Here is a 21,813-nt window from a genome sequence, read left to right on the forward strand (position 1 = left end):
GGGAACCAGACACAGAACTACATGGGTATTGACAACAGTCACATCTCAGATCCCCATCCCCCAGCCTGCCATGGGAGGGCCCTTTTCCATCTCTCTCACTCCCACAGCCTCTCTGCCCCACACTGGATGGGGCCTGTCTCCAACCCTTCTGTCAGGTGGGGGCTCCATCCAACACCCTCAGCCCTCATCAGGAGCTCCTCTAGCCACCTTTCCTTCCACTCTCGGAGAACAGAAGGTGCCATAAGCCCACATCCAGCAAGCACAGACTCCAGCTAAAAACCTCTCCCAGTGCAGCAGCCTGTCCGCACTGGCTGGGGAAGAGAAATACTCCACACACAGGGTCTGTCCACCCAACAAAAGCAGAGTAACAAAAGTAACAAAAGCAGAGAAGTCAGCGCAGCTCGGGTCCAGCGCGGGTAGGACACACCTGGCACAGACCCTGGGTACGTCCTCAGCTCCCAAGCCCGCGCTGCACTTTCTTCACTGCTATTGGTACCTGTGCTGGCTGGATTCAAGCTAGCTCAGCCGACCAGCCCATGCAGAGCTTTTGCTGTGTCGATATACCCTCAGACGAGACACGGTCCTAACTCATGGTGCGTTACCTGGACAGGATACACGGCATGGACAACCGTTCTATTGCACACTTGGCTCCGGATTTCATTGGAGCACACTTTCCCACAGTCCATGGCCCCTTTGCTGCCTAGTGACCCACACAGGCAGCGGTCCTCCAAGTCCAGGCCATAATGGGTGTGCGCCTTTTGAGAGCAGAGCGCGTGGCAGGAGGCCTGACTCTGCGTGCCAGGGTGGAGGTAGGAGTAGAGCAGGACTGTCTCTCTCCTGGTCTCTGGGTCCTTCACACAGGAGATAAAATCAGCCGCTGAAAGGGAAACAGAGCTAGGTGAACCCTTGGCTGGTCTGTTATTAGCGAAGGTGTAGAGAGCTCAACATGGCGAGGAGCTTGGATCACATGAAGAAATTTGAGCCCAAATGCACACCCTCCACAGAGGCACTAACCAAAATGCAAAGGTGAGCTAATTGCAAAGGCTTCGCTGGATGCTGACCCCTGGTTCTGCACTGCCTGGGACTTTGGGTCTCCCTTTACACCTGCTGGGGGGGGGGAATTGCTCCCATTTGGCAAATTCGGCTTTAGTGGCATTTTACACCTAGTACCCGCTCCCTCGACACAGATGTAAAGAGCACCATGAAGTGCCAGCACTGGTGAATCAGGCCTGCTGCTGTTCCCTTTGAACTCCACATAGGCTCATTCCAAATCCCGCCCAACCCTGGACTGACCTGCAGGGGGTTAGAACTCCTGGTGAAGGGTTGGATCCTGCGGCTGTTGCAAACCGCTAGGTCCCTTCCTCAAACTTCCTCTAAAAGTTCCCTTCTGGGTTGAAATGTCTCTTGCTTCCTTTTACTCCAAAAGTGATTTTTCTTTTAAATTAAAGTTTCAGCAAAACCTGGTGAGCTATTATTTAGTTTACCTCACGCTAGCCACGGACTTGCTGCCCTGGGAAAACCAGGGCCTTTGGCAGGTTTGGGGAAGTCAGCTTGCCTCTTAGGCATAACTCGGCGACTGCACAGGCCTTGGGTGTGTTATTCTCCTAATCCCCTATTGCTCGGAGGACTCTCCTTTTTACATTTGTAGACCCCGTCAAAGGGTGAAATCCTGGCTCCATAGCAAAACTCCTGGTGATGTAGGTGGAGCCAGGACTTCGCCCTACCTTTATATTAAGCCACCCCTCATTACACAACACTTTGCACATGGAGTTGGTTTCCAGCACCTAGGCTATCTGGGACCTTACATGACCTCCTTCTGGGTCACCTCTTTCTTTAACCCTGAAGCAGTTTTCTGGTCTGCCCCAGCTTTCCCTGTGGATTCTCTCCCCTTCTTCCACCCCTGTTACTCTTCTCCAGCTCCCCTCTTAGTCTGAATCAGTATCCGGTGTCTGTATCAGTCCACCAGGCCAGCTTGCTGAGCCACGCCCTATCGAGCTTTGCTCTGTGATTTTGCTTTGTGGCAGAGCCTGAATAGCTGTGCTTGACTGACGGAGGGGCGGTCGCTATGGGAAGGGGCATCCTGACCTCGCATGGGGAAAACTCCCAGAGTCTTTCTAAAAAGAGAACAAAACAGAGACAGAGGAAGCGTCCCTACAGCTGGACTGATGAGAGCCAGAGAGGCCGCACGCCTTGGCAGCCTGTGTGTTACACAGCTCTCGGTTTCCTCAGGTGCAGTCAGAGAGTCCAGAGATACAAAGGAGGGGCTGGACGAAGGCAGCTCCCTCACTACCACTGAGCACCAGCGAGGACAGTCAAATCACTGTGTTTGTCTGAGGAATGCCGCCACCCCCCTAAATTCATAACACATGCTTGGGATGCTCCGTTGGGCTCGCAGGGTTGGGGGTGGGGAGGGGGCAGACACCTCACAGATTTGTTCCATGCTTGGAATTCCATCCCGCAGCTGAAATCTTCCCTCCCCCGCCAGCCCAGCCTCTCCAACGGTGCAGGGGGTGCCGTGGTGGTGGTGGGGTCACTCACCACAGGTCAGAGCTGAGAAATCCGCCCTCACTAGCCCGACGCTGCTGGAGGATGCTGGTTGGAAGCAATGGAGCAGCTCCGCATCGCTCACGAGCGGCCCCTTCTCTCGCACCCAGGCCCCGAGCCAGCGCAAGGAGCAGCTGCACACGAGGCTGTTAGAGACGAGCTTGCTGTGGGAGGAGAGTCGAGGAAGGGGAGGACAGTGAGGAGGGAGATCGGGGACCTCTAAACACCTCCCTCTGTTTGTGCAGAGAGCCCCACCCCCAAACTGGGAGAAACGCTCATGATACCAAAATGGGGAGGTGGGTGAGGGAGGGGGTCAGCGGCATACAGGGATGGAGAGAGGAGGGACAGGGACAAATACACCCAAGGCAGGGTGACAGAAGAAACGGAGACAGGTAGAGAGAGGTCTGAGGGAAGGCACATAACCGTACAGAGACTGCAGTCTGCCCAGGTGGCGGAAGGCTCCTTCCTCTATGGTGTGGATACAGTTGTAGCTCAAATCCCTGCCAAGGAGAGACCAGAGAGGAGACCCAGGTGAGGGAGGGGAGATAGCTCTGGGCCCAGATTCACCCTCAGCATGGAGCAGCTGGGGGATGGTGCTGGAAAGCTCAGGGTTAGCACAGAGCGTGCAATGGGCGGCTGCAGAGCTCAAGAGAAGCACAGCTCCTGTCGGCCGCCCCCACTGTAGCCAGCAAGCTTTATTAGGGGCTCCACCATGCCCAGCTGCAGATACTGGTAGCACCAGGCTCGTAGGCTGTCGAGCCTCTGGGCTGGGAACGTTGCCAGTGGGGAGTCAAACTTGCTGGGCCCTTTCTTGCCACCAAAATCAGACTGTGAACCGAGTGATGCAAGCTGATGGGGAAGGGGTTGGGGCTCTGGCTAGGGAGATACTTACAGCACCTGGAGGCGGGGGTATCCAGCAAGCTCCTCCGCTCGGACTTTGCTCAGGTGGTTGTGGGACAGGTCCCTGCATTGAAAGCAAAGAGTTGTCTGCACCCAGCATAGGCTCTCGCACTGCTCCTTAGCGACGACTGGCTGTGTGAAACGTTCACAGGGAAACCCCGGACTACATGCCCCTCACCCAAGAGGCTGCACTCTCTAATCGATTAAGCGCCAGACCGGGCGTTGGAAGGCTGGGGATGGGGGTCTGATCACTGCTCTGCCACTGACTTGCCATGAGGCAGGTCATTTAATTTGACTGTGCCTCCGTTTTCTGACGGGGGATTGAGAAACCTGCCCTGGGTTCTCTGCAACTGCCACACGGAGACGAGGGGGCTCGGACGCCTGCTCTGGGTTCTCCAGGACCCTGAGCCTGCATTTTAATTGGATCCAGAAGCCACCCCATGAAGGGAACCTTGGGAATGTGCTTAACTATCCTCCTCGCATGTTTTCCTGGGAAGCCGCTTCTGCCGTGAGATCTCACCCTCTGCCAGGTTCCTCACCGATGTGTTGGGCAGGGGCAGCAAGGGGTGGGGGTTGCTTATCGCAGCTTAGCTGGATGTTTTTAATAAAGTCAACATTCCTTTGCAGCAAACATCCACCCCCTGCTGCTGGAAGACTCTTCCCTCAGAATCCACAAGGAGAACGTGGGGGGAGCCATGGTTACACTGGGAGGAAATTTAACTAATTAAAGCGCCTCACCCTTCAAGTCATCAGGCCCCAGGTACTTACAGTCACTGCCATAGGGCCCTCCAGGGTCTCTCTCTCTGGGGGGGTCCCTGCAGTGGACCCAACCAGGTTCCACTGGGAGGAGGTGGGGGTCTGGGCCAGGATGTTACTGGGCTTGTACTGGAGCATGCTGGGAGGATGCAGACTATTCAGACCTGGGTCTCCAACAGGCCCTAGTCCGGGGGAATCTGAGCTGTTGGTTTGGCCCATTATAAGGAGGAGCCGTTTGTACAATCTGGCTTCAGACATCAAATCCCCCCACCCTGCACTTTGGGGGCGCTTGGATCTAGGGTTTTGGATGCTCCCCCCCTTGGGTATAGGCTGCACTGGAGGGAGTTTTAATGGGAAACCCCTTGAGGCAGGAGGGGAGCTCACCCTATAAGGTCATTCGGTGAGGTAAGGCCAACTCGACCGGGTGGAGAGGAATCCTCTGGAAGGACTATCTCCATGCCAGGGCATTGCAGGCCTGCCCAGCCACCACCTGCAGGGTGACGGTAACCGGGGCTGCCCAGGCGACCAGCCCCAAGTCTACGGCAGCCAGTAGGGATACGGACAGCCTGTTCTGTTGTCCCAGGATACAGCTTTGTGCCTGCAAACTGTGGGTGATCAGCCTCATTGCCATGGTGATTGACGGGAATGAGGAGATAAACATTGTTTTATGGGTTTCATCCTGCCACGCTGACAGAGCCTGAGGAGTCAATGAGTCTGGAGGGCCAGTGGCTGGAGCTCCTTAGAGACGCCTGCCACAGAACCATCTTTTCTCACAGGGTCCCCCAGAGGCCCATACCTTCTCCATGGTAGCCCTTTTCTAAACCAGCCCCTCCCTTCCCTTCGGCCACCGGAGGCAGGAAGTGCCAGACCCTGGTAAGAAATAAAGAAATGCTCCAGCCTTCTGTAGCACCTGTACATCACGACATGTTAGGGAAGGCTCACAACCCCTCCTGGGGAAGTATAAAACATTCAGGGAAACTGAGGCACAGAGCAGTTAAGTGACTTGCCTGAAGCGAGGCAGTGGCTGAGTCAAGACTAAAACCCAGCTCTCTTGTCCAGCAGTTTGGGGCTCAGACTAGGCTACACTCGCTGCTTTAAATTAAAGACCATCCTTGCCCTGAAATTACCCAGCCTTTGAGGTTGGTTGGCCACCTAATATGCATCAATGGGGGCAGGGTGTCTCAGGATGCGGAACTGACTGAGCCACTCGAGATCCTGACTTGGGCCGGTCTGCTGAAAAACTAAACTGATCTGGAAAGCAGTGTCATTGGCAAGGATGTTAACAAAAGCCATGTGCCCAGCTAGCTTACTGCAGCAGCCCTTGCCCTCCAGACAGAGGGCAACGAGAACTGTGATGGAAATCAACACGCTCGCCAACCTGCACAGCATGTGACCGCCAGTCGTGCTGCTCACTTTAAACTGGTATCATGAATGTGGGTGCAATGGCCTTGGGACGCTGCCATCACTTTATCCTGCTCTAGCAGCTCAGACAGGCTTGGCTGCCTCACTAAAGATTAACACACTGTACTTATATAGCATGTTCCTCCCAGCAATCTCCAGGTACTTTATAAAGGTGAGTGACACGTTATTACAGCTATGGGAGCTGAGGCACACAGGAGTTGTGATTGGCTCAAGGTCACTGAGTCAGTGGAAGGGATGGGCCTACAAACCAGGTTTCCTGAGTCCCAGTCCCATGCTCTAACCACTAGGCCCAGTGCCTGGGAAGGCATCCCTGGGTCAAGGGCTGACATCCTGGTGGAGGCACGCGGGATTCTTTGTGCAATGCAGTAATTCCCTGGCTGCCTCTGAGAGGGGTCTGAGAACGCAGCATCTGCCTGCGGAGCAGCTTCAGGAGAGGGGTCTAAAGCGCTGCTGTCTCCCTGAGATCCTGCAGGCCCTTTCCCCAGAGTTCAGAGGCCAAAGGGAGCCAGCGGAGGAGTGCACATTCCTTGGCAGGCCCCCAGGATCAGCTGGGCAGAGGCAGAGCCCTGGGATTTCATTAACATTCCATCAAAGCAGCGGGGCCCAGGGCAGGCGCTCCCCCGCCTCCTGGGGCCAGCACTGCAGAGCACCTGTAAACACACTGCAGCCCTCCCCCTGCCTGGGCGGTTCCTCCCCTCCCAAGAGCACAGGCTGGAGACACAAAAGCAGCCCCCCTTCCAGGCAGGGCGGGGTACTCACAGAACGGTCACTCGCCAGGCACAGGGCTCTCCCGGAGGAACCTCTGCCAGCCCCGAGCGAGAGCAGTTCACTGCCAGGGAAGTGCAGACACAGCCGGCGAGGCACGGCGGGGCTTCTTCCAGCGCTGGGCTCTCCTCGCTCCCCGGACAGCCCCCGGCTCTGGCTGCTGTGGCCATCTTCTTCCCACCTCCAAACCCCTCCACCCCTGCCCCTTCTGAGGCCTGGGTCCTTGCCCCTTCCTTGTTGTAGGCTAAATCCCTGTCACTGCCTGGCCCTGGCTCTGTCCTGCACCGCCCAGCGCCCCATTGCTTTGGAGGTGCTGCCTTCAGCCCCATCATTGCTGGTTGTACTGCTGGGGCCCCCTCAGGTTTGGACCCCGCGCTGAGGCTGCATAGCAAGAGCGCCCCAAAGAGGAGAGCAGTGGAACTGCAGGCACCCCCATGGGCAGACTGACGCACCTGCTTTGCCCAGGAAGAGCAGAGAGCTCTGGCCTCCATGACCAGCCCTGAGAGGCCAGTTGTTAAAGCAAAGCTGTTGATTCTCCCCTTGCAAACAGGCCCATCTGTACCGTGCTGGCATTAAAGTGACAGCACCAGCTAAACAAACCAACACCCTTCTGCTGCATTTCCATTGCAGCCTGGAGCGCAGGAGTGAAACTGGCTAGAAAACAGAAGTGATACTGACTAGTTTGATTTTTCAGACTCTAGAGAAAAAGAAAAACAAGGTGTGGAGGGGCGTGAAATGCATGTTTCTCTCAGCTGTGGTAACCTGAGGTGTTAATAGTAACAAAGAAGGGGGAATTGGAGTTGATAAAAATATATATTGAATTTGTAGGCAGGCAGCACCGAGGTAGCTAGAGCATTACAGACCATGGTGGCACCTTGTATCGTGGTAGTGCCAAGCAATCCCAAGCAGGGATCAAGGCCCTTGATGCCGGGTGGTGTGCGCTCACAAAAAGTCCCTTTCATAGAGAGTTAATCATTCAATAATAAGGGACAACCCAGCAAACAGACAGCGTGGAGACAACGGATACAATTATGAGCACTGTGAAATGCCTCAGTCAGTGAACACTTGCTGCCTGGCCATTGACACTTCCTACATAAATCTCACTTCTCTGATCCATAAAGCAGCCCCCGTTCCCCAGCAGTCTCTTCCCACTTCACCCCTGCAGAGATTTTTTTTGTAGCAGCAGAGGCAGGCAGCAGGAACCGCCTCCTGTTACTGATACCTTGCTCCTTCCTGCAAGACACCTTGCAGTGTGTCAGCCAGTGAGCTCGGAAAACCCGGCAGAAAGAAACAAAGTGGAACAGCTGTTGTCAAAACAAAGGCAGAGTGCGTCAACACAGATTATTTGCTATCGTGCTTGTTTGCTTACTCACTAATTTGCAAAACGCATCAATTCCCTAGGGATTTTCCCCATCACGCATATGAACTAGGGAGGTTCTGTTGCATATCCCCAACCCTGCTCACCCTATCCTCAGTCTACAGCTCCTATGGCACCTGCCTGAAACCCTCCATCTCCTTCTGTGCTTCCTCCCCCGGGACACCCAGGACCCTTGTCAAGTGCCTCAAGATTCTCTCCACCATGTAGCACCTTCCCTGCTCCTGTTGTCCACGCTCCCCCACTAGCATCGTCTCCATCCAGGTCCGGAGCACATTGGGCACTCACTGGAAAGAAGGACTCAAAAGAGTTTAAAAAACCAACCTGGTGTCTCTTGATTGACATGGGTCAAGGGAGCTGACCCAGTGGCTGTGGCATTGCAGATGCTCTGGGAACAGTTTGTGATTCCTCAAGGTGGTGTTGCTATTGTGCCCTTCGTTTCCACCCTGGAGCTCAGCAGCAATTCAGTCCAGCGTCTGGGGCCAAGAGTTCTCTAAACACACCTGCTGGCTGATTTCTCTCTCTATCCCCCTCACCCCACCCCATGCACAGAGCAGGGCCCCCCGAGAAACTCACAGGTGCTTTGTCCACCAGCTCCTTCCCGCTACCTCACCAGCAATAGTTAGGAGAGAAATCTTCCCTCTAAGCCTTCAGCTGTAGAGAGTAAATAAATAATTCCCCCAATGCTCAGTGAGCGGAAGAGTGCCAAAGCCAGGAGGTGTGGAGAGATTTGCTCTGTGTATGGAAATATGATCTATGAAATCCGAGGTCTTGAGCAACATCTACCTACCCTCAGCAGAATCTACTTCCACTGGTCACTAGCTCAGCAAAGTCGGGGCGTGTCATTTTCCACAGGGGAGGGCATTGCCCTTTGCAGCTGTGACCTGACTTCTTGCAAAACTTCTACAAACAAAATCGGCTTTTCTCCCAGGGCTGCTGTTTATTTGTGGATGCCCCCAGTCATCCGTGCCTCTATTTACGACCTGGTGGCTCCTTACGAGAATGACACTCGTTTAACCAGCAGGCCCTTGTTCTTGTCCATTGTGGCAGCAGCGGGCCTCACCTCTGGGTCTTTCAGGATGCTGCTGCAAGCAGCCTCTGGGGACAGATAAAAGATCCAGACTCAGGGGGAAATCATCATCCATGGAGCCGGGCCGCACAGCCCTAGGGCATGGCTCTTGCCTGAGGTCCTGGGTTCAAATGCCAGCAGAACCCTCCATGAGACAACCTAAAATTACAGCCCTGGATCTGTGGGTGTGAGGGCAGGGGTATTGCAGGGGAGGAAAGGGCACACGGCTGTGGACTGCAGAGCCGAGCTCAGGAAGGTGTGGATGTCTGAGCCTGCTTCTCAGTTCACTTCATTAGAATTTACCGGCAGAATGAAGACCTGTGCGGCCCGGCTAATATTACAAGCCAGCCCCACTTCTGGTCAATGCCGTGTTTGCAGGGTGCTCCAGATTTCTGAAGTGTTTCCTTTATTTGTCTGGATTCCCCGAATGGCTCAGAGGGAGGCACGTATTCTGCCCTGCAGATTACCCTGGCTGTTTGCTTGCATCATACACTCGCTCCTCTCCCCAGCCGCTCCCTAGAAGGTTACTGCAATAACCCGCTGCTGGCATTAACACACCAGGAGTATTTCATTGCTCTGGCACTCAGCTAGGCTAAAGCGGTAAGGAAGCCCCAGATCAGAACAGGGGGAAGAATGGGATGGCACATCCATGGAATTTTTGCCCTGTTTTTTCCATCAAATGTTAATGAATGAACATGGACATTCAAATGTCTCTGCCCCCCACCCCTTCCCCCATACAGTTCCACAGGTTGACTGTGTGTTGAGTGAAGAAATGCTTCCTTTTAGTTTGAAACCTATTGATTTCACTGGGTGACCCTTGGTTCATATGTTACATGAAGAGGTAAAATGACACTTCCTTATTCACTTTCTCCACACCAGTCATGATTGTATATAGCCCTTTCTCTATCCTCTCCCCCCTCAGTCCTGGTCAATGGTAGCATCTGCCCCAGAGATAGCTCCTCAAAAAAGGGCCAGTCATTTTAAGGCAGGAAAGGATCTTTGCCCAGGACTATGAACTAGCTCTGATTGCACCTTAGTCTGTTTTTCCTTTCCCTTTTGGGACACTGCCAGTGTCAGTTAAGTGTTTATTTCTAGCCAGAGCTTTATAACACCCTGCTTTAACTTCCTCTCTGACTGTTGGGTTTCCTTCACCTTAAAAAGCTTTGTTCACCCACCCACTTAAATGTAACCTGCGCATTTGAAAAATGTGCACGGATGCTTTTGTAACACTAGCTAAACCTGCAGTTCTGGGCCAAAAGCATGAACCAGAGATACACACCCAACTTTCTCCTGAGGCCTCTGAAAGCTCCAGCTACTGGAGCATGCCAGACTCCTCACCTATCAAACCATCTGCAGCTCATCTCCCCCAGCCCAGGATATTGCAAATTTACCAACCATGCAACAGTGGAGAATCTAACATGCAGGTGAGAGTCAAGCCATTTTTCCACAGTTAAGTTCCAACATCATCTTTAACCCAGCACCCTCCAACACACCCGCACCACAATAGGTTATTTCATTAGCTGCTGTCCACTGGGCAATAGCATATTTATTCAAACACATGGAATTTAGCTACTGGTGGCCCATACAACTGGTGTGTGAGGGAGGGGAAGATAGGGGCTCTCTACGCAATCTCATCAATGGGTCAGAAAGACAAGGGCCAAGACAGATGTCTTCACACCCACATGGCTCATTGGGCAGAATGAAGATTTGTGCGAAAAACAAACACACCAAAAAGGTCAGGAAATTCTCCATTCAGTTCGCAGCTGTGGCACCGTTGGACGATTCGTTTTTTTGTTGGAGGGTAATAGGTTCTTAATCAAGCAACAGAGTTTTTGGCACTTGAGTATTTTTCCATCACAGTTGCATCATGTGAAATTCCACCATTTTGCTTCTGAAGCACAGTGAAGAGAGTTCTCAACATGGGCAGGAGCAGCAGCCATTTAGGGAATACCCCCAATTCCTTGAGGTTGCCATTCTCTGAACACCTGGGCGTGAGGTCCCCTTACAGCCAACCAACCAGCAGACACATTAGAACTCAGTGAAAGCAGAAGGAGGAGATCCTGCTTTGTAGGGTTCCACCACCAACCACGAAGGCAAGAGCTGGGGGAGGGTAATCGTCATTGTACAGTAAAACCTCAGAGTTGCCAACACCTCGGGAACGGAGGTTGTTTGTAACACTGAACAAAACAGTCTGGTGGTTCTTTCAAAAGTTTACAACTGACCATTGAGTTAATACAGCTTGAAAGATTACGACGCAGAAGAAAAAAAGTCTTAATTTAAATGAAATAATTAAAAAAATAAAAATAATTAACCATCTTAATTTAAATGAAACAAGCACAGAAATTACTTTTTAAAAAAAAACTTTCCCTTTATTTTTAGTAGTTTATAACAGTACTGTATTGCATTTACTTGCTCTTTTTTTTGGTCTCTGCTGCTGCCTGATTGCACACTCCAGTTCCAAATGAGGTGTGTGGTTGACCGTTACCCTGAGGTTCTACTGTAATTGAGCCCTGGAAAGTTTCTAGTGCTTTAGAGAAATAGTCCTGCCACATGAGATGTTGCAGTTATGACCAGACAGCCATCCTGGTTTGTTTTGCATTGTACTGTGCTCACCCACGCCTTTCAGCTGTACATTCTGCAGGCTAAGGACTTATCTGTTTAACCCACTTAAGCTACTCAGCATGGTGCACACACAGAAATAGTGCTGCAAACATCAATTTCGCTGCTAAGCCCAAGCCACAAGGTGGCAGCCCTGGAACAATCTCTATCTGCAGCCAGGCTCTGCAAGCACTTCACTGGACACTTTCCCCTCCAAGGCCTATTTCCTCCACTACAAGCCTCTAAGTGACGTCTCACTGCTCACAGAGTACAGACGCCACGTTCTCGCCACCACATCCACAATATCCCATGACTGGGTTATTGCACGGCTCTAGTTCAGCTTTTCTAATAAAGTCATTACACCACTGAGGCGGGCACTGGAGTCAGAGTAAAGTTTCTGTAACAGATCATCTTATACAGAGGCTGCTGTCTGGTGTTATGACACAGCCCAAACCATTATCCTGTTATAATCTGGGGCCGGGGTGGAGCACTCTGATCATAGTGCTACTACTCTGTTCGGCTCTCACCTTCATTTTAAGCTTATTCTCCCAGGCAGGAACCATTGACTTTGATTCCAAATAGTCACCTCCACCAGGGATAGAACCCAGGATCTTCAGCCAAAAGACTTCTCTTGCCAGGAGCTAAAGAAGCAACTCCACCCGCTGGTCGCAGGAGGAGGCTGTATGCTATGAGAACAAGCCACACAAGAAGGGATATGGCACTTGTCAGTGCATCAGTCCTCTAAGTTTACCCACTATTGCCTTCGCTATCAGGCATCACTGTTCTGCAGCTATCACCTTCCTCTCGCTTACTGTAGTTTTCCTCCTTTAGAGTCTAAATGCCATTGCTCGTCAACAAGCACAAGCCAGGCCCATCTCATACACAACTGGGAGTGGAAACAAGCCACCCACTCCCGTAGAAATCTGCATACCCTACCTGCCTCCAGCAACTGCTTCTCCTTAAGGAGGCCCTCGTGCATTTGTTTGGCCCTGCCCTTCTTCCCAGCCTCTGGTCTGCACCTGCCCACCAAATGCTGTTACAGCACCATGGGCGTGTCTGATGTATGGAGTAGACCTTTCTTCCACGCTTCCTCCCCCTTATTCCTGTCCCAGTCCCATCTCAGGCTCTTCTTCACGGCCAGCGGCTCCTCACTTACCTGGATGCTCCACTGTAGGTCAGGCGCACACACCTTAGCGATTTGCTAGGTCAATTCCTGGAATTCACCCAAGCAGTCTTCCACCCCCCCCCCCCCACACACACTCTCATCACATCCTTACCAGAGGGGAGGGAAATCTGTGTCAGCCTGTTCCAACCTCACCCAACACCAACCCCTTCCTCTCTGCCATTTGAGAGAGGCTCTGATGAAGCAACCCCCATGTTTACCGGCCTGGGCCACTTGGGATTGTTTTGGAATGTGCACAGTCTTGTGAAATGGTGATGGACTGCGGAGCAGCTGGTTTATTTTCGCAGAGAGTTTAGGGGCTGCTGCCCTCTAATCAGGTCAGTAAACACGGCGATAAGACAGTCCCTCAGGCTTGCTCTGACCCTACCCTGGGAATCCTTTCCAGCAACAGCCCTAGCAGATTACAACTGGTACACACGGCAGCCTCATGGGCACCTCCTCCTACCCCCCCAGAGCAGCAGGGATTAGAGCATTTTAATAATCCAGAGACATTAACCCACAGAGGGTCCAGCCGATCCCTCTCTTCCTGCTCCCCGCCTCTCGCTAGGTTCCAGAAGGCGGCCAGCTGGCCCAGAATGCATCACTACATTGCAAAGTGCCACCATCCAAATGTACCGGAAACCTTTAAACCACCAGTTTCAGCAGGCTTGGAATTTCCCATGCTCTGATGGAGGGAGGGGCTTAAACAGAGCCACACCAGCGGCAATTATTCTTACTCTGAAAATAAGGGGCAGGATATGGCTGCTGGCCTTTATCCCGACCCCAAGCAGGACCACCGCACAAGCAGCACTTTAGCCACGAAAACCGCACTAGCAGACATTTCCTGAAGTGCAATTCCCCCTGCCCCAGGGTCCCGTCTACACCACAGCATTGTTATGAGCTCGTACACAGTTGACGGCTGCTCCCACTTAACAGGCGTGGGTACACATTCAGGTGCCAGGCTGTGGCCGAGTTTTAATACTGCCCCTTCTGTTGGGAGAGAAGGCCTGCCCACCTGTGCCTGCCAAGCCAGGTAAGCCAGTCCCACCTCTGGGCAGGAGGCTATCCCAAAATGCATTGCACCAGTAGCTGAGCCAGCACAGGAGCGCTGCCCAGATTTTCCCCACAATGCACTAGCGCAGTAGGGCAGCATGTTAGGGCAGTTCATAGAGGGTTGTTCCTGGACAATGGTTGCTAGGTGGAGGTGCTGAAACACGTTCACTGTCAGCAGCCATTGGCAGTTACATGATCACATCTCTCTCCACAGTGCAGCCGAGGTGCTCAATCGGGATTGCTCAGAGCCCCCAGGCAGACAGCTTTAGAAGGATTTAGCCATCCAATGAACACACAAAGTCAGGAGGGATTTTTTTTTTCCCCGGTAAAGAGCATTTCTCTTGAGCTTGACATACAATAATACCTCGATCGCAAACACGGAAATAAAACATCCACAGGGAAAAATCGCCACAGAATAAATCTTTTTCCCCACCCCCCCTTAAAAATCAGTGTGATTGGAAACATCTCATTTCAGAAAACGGAGAGAGTCTATTTAAAAACCTTTACATTATACATTTCAGTATTCAAAACCCTGATCGGTTCGGTCTCCAGGAGTAACCAGACATCGGAGGAGATTCCTGCTTGCAGTTATCGGTCATTGTGCTTGGTCCAAACAGCCCTCCCCTGCAGGAACAAACCCCCCGGGTATAACATGGCAAGGGAAGCCCCTCTGGTCTCAGGCCTCAGCTACCCTAGGGAGCTAGATCCTTTGAAAGTTCGCTTCCAGTTGGCCTGGGACAAATGGTTCGGTGAGGTGTGTTCAGGACACCGGTTTCATGGCATTCACACAAGTGCTTGGTTAAACTGATTCAACTACAGTGCCCTCTGGGTACCTTCAGACCAGGGGATTTGATGGGGGTGGATCATTGTAGATGGAAGCCCCAGGTCAGAGGTAAAAAACAACAAAAACTCACCCTAAACAAATAGTAACTCTTGGAAGGAATGTTGTTTGGTTCTTGGCCAAACTGAAGCTTAAAATACACTGAAACCTAAGGCTGAGATATTCAGATATGTCTAGTGATTTTGGGTGCTCAGCTGGAGACACCAGAAAATATATCCAAGCTCCTTTAAGAGCCAAGCATCAAATCAGGCCTCTTTAAGGGGTCTCAAGTCAGGCACTCAAAATCCCACGTCACTGCTGAACGTCTTCCCTGCATTTACATGGGTTTAAGCTTTCAGTAAAAAGCCAGTGAGAATGAGAGGTGTTCCACAGTGCCCACTGCAAACACATAGGGGTTTGATTTGGGCCCGTGGAATGGTCCAACCCCTTACCACGCATGAACCCCAAGCTATTGAGACACACAAAAAACATCTTGTCGTTCTCTGAATGTTAACACTGCTCTGGAAACTCGCAAAAGGAGCCATTGTGCTTTTTTCCTTTAGATTACAGTAGAGAAAACCAAATTGTGCAATCCAAGTGTGGGGGAAAAGGACTCCGCTCCCTAGCGAAACTGGAGACTGGGAAGAAAGCGAGATGCTGGTGGAGATTTGGGCCAGACGCTGGAGAGTTTGCTACCTCTCCTCTCCTCTGCCGGGGGGCTTTTCAGAGATTGCCGAACAGTTCGTTTTTCTTGCTCCAGTCCATCTGCGGCGCCTTCTTGCTGGTGCGTTTCTGGTGCGCGCGCTCCTTGGCCACAGCCAGGGGAACGTTGAGGTCCAGGAGTGGATCGGGCGTGGAGTTTCGCTTCTCCTCCTCTTGCGAGTCAGACTGCAAAGGTGAACGACAGGCACAGTGAGCGTTCGAGCATTTTACCCTGATCTCATCCACTCGAGCAGATGGTCTACCTCTATCTGTCACTAACCTGGGCCCAAGCTATTTCATCACGCCACCGTTTGCCTACAGTTACCTTCTGAACGGCCCCCGGTGTCTAGGGAGGAGCTGCCAAATCTAGAGAGGTGCTGGGTACGTGCTGCTCTCCTGGTTTCAAAGGGAGCGGCCTGCACTCAGCCCCTTTGGAAATCAGCCCACTTTTATTTAAGAGTCTAAAAAGAGAGACAGCCTTTTGTGCAAGACTGTTCTCTGGCATAGGTGATGCTTTGCCAGGCCTGGCCAGAGAAAGGGATGAGCCCATTGCTACACACCAGGGTTCCTGCTGTTCCATCAAGGAGAAGTGACGAGTCTCCAAGGCAAAGGTCTCTTCCCATGCACCAGGAAGGGGCTGGCTCCCCAACTTCCTCCCACCCTACCAGCCCAGGAAGTAAATCCTAGCCCCCTCCTCACTTCCGCTTCAAATCAGCCAGTTGTCCCCAAGGTGCAGCCCAAAGCCCTGCCGAGCAGGCAGCTGCCATACCTCGCTGTAGGTGTCTTTCAAAGAGGGGGACACAGCCATTGGCTCAGGGCTCGATGGACTTTCAGACACGGACTCTGGCCGCTGCTCTCTGCTGTCCTCCTGAAAGAAACGAAACCAAGTGAGACCTTGAGCTGCCACCTCCCCCAGCCAGAGGGGCAGGCCATGCAGCCAGCACACTCACCTTTCCCCCAGCCATTTCTACCACCTCTCCGCTCTGTGCAGTGGATCCCCTGTAGCCCACAAAAGCTTGTGCTCAAATAAATTTGTTAGTCTCTAAGGGCTAGTCTACACTTACGAGTCGGGTCGACGTGGTGAGTTCGACTTATCGGAGTTCGATAGTTCGAACTCCGGAAGCGATAGTTCGAACTCCGGTACTCCACCACTGCAAAAGGCGGTTGCGGAGTCGACCTTGGAGCCGCGGACTTCGATTCCGCGGCGTCTGGACGGGTGAGTAGTTCGAACTAGGGTACTTCGAATTCAGCTACGCTATTCACGTAGCTGAATTTGCGTACCCTAGTTCGACCCCGCTTCTTAGTGTGGACCAGCCCTAAGGTGACACAAGTACTCCTGTTCCTTTTGCTGATACAGACTAACACGGCTGCTACTCTGAAACCTATAGGAAAGGGAAACTCACACTGAAGTCACATTGAGAGGAAGGTTTCATAATGCCTGCCAGCAGACGGCAGGGCCAGTTCCAAATGCTACCCTCTTGAAACAGCCTGTGCCCGAAAAACATCTAGAGATCTACCTTATCCAGGAAGAGAACCACTGCTGTGAACTAGTCAATGGCCAGTAGATTCAGAGGAACCCTGTGCTGGGGGTGTCTTACACAGCCAGGGCCATGGGTGGATCTGAGAAGGCGGGGGCACCCCCGGTGGGTGCAGTGGGCAGTGCAGAGGCAGACAAGTCAGAGCCCCAGATCTCATCTGCAGATTCTGCCAGTTCTCCTGCTTCTCCAAGAAGTTGAGGCACTTGCTTTGCATGACAGGTCAGGGCCCTAGAGTACTCCACCCCTCCCCCTGGCTTTGCATTCCTCAGGGGATCAGAGGGGCTGACAGCTGCTCAGCTCCATTTAGCATGAGCCAGAGGGAAGGCAGATTGAAACACCAAGGCAGGATTAGCCCAAAATGCCAGATCTCCCCTTAACACCGCCCGCCTGCCAGCACGGACTGGAATCTCACTAAAAGCGAGATCCTCTCCATGAAAGCTCAGGGCCCCACCCTGGATTGCAGGGAATGAAGCGCTTTCCTGGGGAGGGGAGGGAGATGCAAACGACATCTCTTATATGTCCAGAAGGTCCGTGCGACTCCCTGCAGAGCGGAGTGATGTTGATGCCAATTAGCTCCTCCCTCAGCGGGACCAGTAAGTGGGGGGTCTGGGAAATCCTTCTTCCGAGCACATAAGCTGCTGACAGGCTGCAGATTAATAAGCATCTTCTGGACAGGCTTCAGTGCTTCCTGTTCGGAGCTGGGCAGGATTAAACACAGCAGCTGTGCTGCCTCAAGCTCTGGCCTTAGCGTTGTACAGGCCAGGGGGGAGAGAGAGGGCACGTGGAGACCCCTTCTCTTCTCCCGCCGTCCAGACTGGCCACATCACAGCTCCAGGGCTAGGGTCTAAGCATTGTTACTTAGTGCTCCAAGGGGACAAGACCCATTCTCTGCACTGGAGAGCTACTCCTACACACACTTCTTGAAAGCTGTACCGTTCAAGCTGCACAGCCCCGCAGTGTGGACACGGCTCTACTGGGCTTCCGTAGTCCTAGCTTGTTCCTGCCCGTTCTGCACTTTTATCCTAGTAGAACTGTGTCCACACTAAGAGTCATGCCGCTAGAACCATGTCGGTAGGAAGCCCCAGCCCTAACTGAAACGAACGGGTCCAAGGCAAACAAGGCCCAGGTGAGTGTGGGTGCAGAGAACACCTGGAGGTTCTTTAGGGCAGGGAGTGCACCAGAGGAGAGCCCACTAAGGTTGTCAAGCCACAGATGCAGCCATTGGCAGGGTGAGGGAGGGAGAAAAGCTACGGTCCCCCTACCGCCCAGACCCAACTCGGCAACAGTGCCGATGTTCCCGTCATAACAGCCGTGGGACTCGTATGTTCAGTCCTTCCCGCCCCAGCTTCTACACCTACATGAAGCAGCTCATCTAGACTTGGATAAGGATCCAGGTGGAGGAATCCGTCCTTGATCCCTGGCCCCTCTCCAATATCCAGGCTGTCTCCACCCACTGGCACCACCAGTGCATCAGGAAGCCCGATGGAGCAATCCCATTGGCAAGATCTGCCTAGTCCTCACCCATGGCATTGTGCCCTAGTCTGAAACAGCAGCCTGTCTCGTCTCCCCTCCCTCCTTTCCCTGATGTATATTCAGATTTCCCGGCAGGCCCTAACGAGCAGACGCCTTCCTTTCTGCACCATGGTTAATGAGGTTTTGTTTTTCCAAACCAGACTGGAAGTAACAAGGCCTTTGGAGTCCGGCCCCTTCCTAAAGAAAGGGCCATTCTCTTCCCTGGGAAGGGGTGGAGCCAGGCAGAGATGGGCCCGTCTTAATGCGTTCGGTGGCCGACACCGAAGTTCTCCCTTCCTTTGCAAAGGTCAGCGCTGCCCTGGAACACAAGCTGGGAATGTGACAGGCTCCAAGAGCCACTCAGCTTCAGGGTGGGGCAGAGCGACGGGGAGGAGGGGGTGCGCGTGCTGCAGTGACAGCACAGCAGGCAGCAAACGTGGCATTTAGATGCCATCTATAAAAGTTGAGACTTGGCAGGATCTTTACCTTCTCTACTTCGCCGTTGGCAACTGGCTCTGGCAAGGGACCTGGGGGATAAGACACAGACATGCAGTTACAAAGAGCCTGCAAAACCCTCTCTTAACCAGCACCCACTGCCTTTATTTGTCCTTACATCCAGGCACCGGGATCTCGGCATCATTGTAGACATGGGGCTGCTTATCCAGTGGCCTCCCAGCTCCGCCCATACACTGCACCCCAAAGGCACAGAGCTAGGGGTAAGGCAGGCTGTGCCATCCTGCAGACAATGCTTTCGCTTGGCTGGCACTGAGACTGCCTTTGTACTGGCCGAGTCAAGTCAGACCCACATCGCTCCCCACAAAATGACCCCTTTGGAGTGGAGGAGGGATCCGAAAGGCAGAGAAAGGGAATGCCACTGCAGCCTCCCTGTGCCAGAACAGCAGCTGCCCAGCGTGCCACTCCCAGTTACCCAGAAAGATCCAACGGCCATTCACTTCCTTACTGCTGGCATGAGAGAGCAGAGCCTGTTGTGAGCAGAGGTTAGTCCTGGGGGGCAGGGTGGGTGGAGGAAAACCAGCTCGTATTTACTCCTAATGGCAGCCGAAGATTCCCAGCTCTCAAACTGGGAGACACTTGCCACTACGGGATGGGAGCAAATTCAACCCCTCAAGTGAAGCTGGAAACGGTTCTAAAGAACCGTCACAGACCAGGAGGAAGCCAGACAAAAAAGCACCTCTGCAGACACCCCAGAATATTAAAGGACCAGCCACTGCTTAAAGCAGAACCCCATTATTATTGCATTCACCCCCCATGGGCGCAGGGCAGACCTTTCATTCCTCCCCCTGGGCACTCAGATCTTTCTGCCTGGAGTAAATAGGCTGGCTCATGCCTCCTGCGGTGTCTCCTCTCCCTTTTACTATGGGAAGTTCAGTTTCCCAGAGAGAAAAGCAGCGAGAAAGCCCCCAAAGCCAGATTGCTAGGCAACCAAGGAGCCAACATCCACAGGACTGCTGGCTCCCTCTCCCCCCGTCTCCAGCCATGGACAAAGCTGTCGTTTGCCATTGAGAAGATCCAGCCCCTCTATCTGCCACTGCACCCTGGACTTGCTGCGTTTTCCCCAGCAAAAAAGGATCGTTTTTACCGCAGGCTAACGAATGCCAGGAAACCCTAGTGGAGACAAGGCTCTGTAGTTCTCCGTGCGATGCAGCGACGGGAGGTGAACCACAGGCAGGGGGCAGAGCATTGACCTCACCTAACGACCTTGTGGCAAGGACTTGTCTGCCCTAGGATTTTGCAGCAGGATAACCACCGCACATCAGTTACTTTGTTTGGGCGGGGAAGTCACAACGCCCTTTGTGCGGCGAAGACAAGGACTCGTCTCCTAGCCCAGGTGCGTGCGCAGAGGATTAAAACCAACCTTCTCAAACAAACACTAAACCACGGCTGAGTCCAATGCTTAGCTGCAGGCTGTAGAAACACTGAGAATAGGGGCTGTGGTGGGGAAACCACATCCTCGCAGTCCCATACGGCCAGAGCCTCCACTGCAGGGTTACGTCCGGAGTTTGTGTTACTGGGAACAAGTGACCAGTGCAATGAACCCAAGGAGGTGGCTGCTGATGTAGACCCGGATGTGTGCCCCTAGAGGCATCTTCCACCTCAGCACTTCCCAACACCCCTTACGAGACCCACTTCACTGGTGGCTACACTACGGTGCCGAGGCAAAGTGACTTTCCCAAGGCCATGCACCAAGGCAGTGGCAAACCCAGGAACAGAACCCATCAGCCCTGGCCCCTGCTCTAGCCACTGGACAGCAGGCCCTGTCAAAGTGTTATTGCATGAAGAACTCAGGTGGCAGGAAAGCTCATGGGAAACGCCCAGAGCAAAAGAAGATAAGACACAACCACCTGCAGCCAGACACCAGGACGGAGGCAAGGAGAGTGGAGGAGGGGATTTCTTCAAGCCAACCTAGCCCAGCCCACCCCCCGCTTTAAAGAGATCCTATGCCACAGAAAGCACCACTCCTCTAACCTCCCTCAGATCAGCCCCAGCAAGAATCTCAAGGCTCCCTGGGCAAGGCAGGGAACCCAAGCTGAGCATCCGTCCCGGGCGATGCTATTCTGAGGGGCCACTTAGAACATCTTGGTATGGACTCACCCGCAGGGCCAGGCTATTTTGGTGGGGAAGAAGGAGGTTAACAGGATTAATTAAGAGATTCCAGAGAGCTTCCTGTTCTCTCCCCCAGCCCCCGCCACCAGGAAGCACATAAAAAGAATCACAGCAAGTGTGACCTAGGAGGTGCCATTCACTTCCTCCTCTCCAGCAGAACGAGGGCTTGAAGGGAGACCAGCCCACAGGCGGTGGTGGAGGCTCAGAGATATAAATGGTGGACACCCGTATCTAGCGCCCAAGGTTTTCGGCTGGCTCATTAGACTCATGTCAACGTCTGCTTGGAAAACTGACCTTTTCCCTCAGAGCCAAGCACTGGATTCCACTGGATTCCACCCCTTAGCTCCGCTGGCCCAGGCGGCCATGCAGTTCTTCTCTACTACTAAGCAAGATTTATCCTTCCTCACAGGCCGGGTTTGGATTTGGAGAGTAAATATACTAGGGAGCATGTTTCAAGCTAAACAAAAAAACCCACCCCAGAATCACTTGTTTGCTTAGGGGTTTTTGAGCCACACTGGACCCAGATCTTCAGAGTCTGGTGGTGAAGTGCTGGATTTTCTGCTGCAGACCCTCCCCACATACATACACATACAACCAAATCCTGGGTCAGGGGCGGAAAAGAACCTAGTTCTCCAGACCGTGAGCTCAGATCCTCAGCAAGTGTTTCCTACCCTTAACCAAGCAGCTAGCACCCAGCAAAACCCAGCTCTCCCCTGCCAGTTGCTGGCAGACCGAGGGGGACACAGAATTGCCTAACCCGGGCCTACTCCAGCCATTGGAACTGCTGCCCTGTTAGCCCCTCCTGCCTCTCTCACAGCCTGGCCAGCTTCCACTCTTGTTTGGGTCTGAGCTGCTAGAGGAAATCCAGCTACTGGAACAAGAAGTCTTTAGGCCCAAGAGAAAGCTCTTTAGGCCAGTCACCAGGGCCCAATTAACACTGGGCTGCTATTTTGTTTGGTGATTATTAGCTTT

The 21,813-nt window shown here is 53.0% G+C and overlaps 2 protein-coding genes across 5 annotated transcripts in view; both read right to left on the reverse strand.

The window, feature by feature from the left end:
* The window catches only part of LOC123345453 (polycystin-1-like), a 66,732-nt gene extending 58,438 nt beyond the window's left edge, over positions 1-8,294 (reverse strand). For 3 of the 4 annotated variants that reach the window (XM_044982350.1, XM_044982351.1, XM_044982349.1), the window contains exons 1-5: positions 6,382-8,294; positions 3,437-3,508; positions 2,973-3,044; positions 2,539-2,708; positions 603-877 (exon numbers count right to left, since the gene is read on the reverse strand). In XM_044982350.1, the coding sequence (XP_044838285.1) occupies positions 603-877; positions 2,539-2,708; positions 2,973-3,044; positions 3,437-3,508; positions 6,382-6,878 (1,086 nt within the window). In that variant the 5' untranslated portion in view covers positions 6,879-8,294. Of the gene's footprint in view, positions 1-427; positions 543-602; positions 878-2,538; positions 2,709-2,972; positions 3,045-3,436; positions 3,509-6,381 lie in introns of those variants that run through there. The other variant, XM_044982352.1, reaches the window with a different exon arrangement.
* A 2,899-nt stretch (positions 8,295-11,193) lies between these two features.
* The window catches only part of SLC9A3R1 (SLC9A3 regulator 1), a 39,496-nt gene continuing 28,876 nt past the window's right edge, over positions 11,194-21,813 (reverse strand). Inside the window, exons 4-6 of the mRNA XM_044982139.1 lie at positions 18,703-18,743; positions 15,936-16,034; positions 11,194-15,352 (exon numbers count right to left, since the gene is read on the reverse strand). Of these exons, the coding sequence (XP_044838074.1) occupies positions 15,188-15,352; positions 15,936-16,034; positions 18,703-18,743 (305 nt within the window). The 3' untranslated portion in view covers positions 11,194-15,187. The remainder of the gene's footprint in view (positions 15,353-15,935; positions 16,035-18,702; positions 18,744-21,813) is intronic.

Source organism: Mauremys mutica, chromosome 12, assembly GCF_020497125.1.
Source record: "Mauremys mutica isolate MM-2020 ecotype Southern chromosome 12, ASM2049712v1, whole genome shotgun sequence".
NCBI lineage: Eukaryota > Metazoa > Chordata > Testudines > Geoemydidae > Mauremys > Mauremys mutica.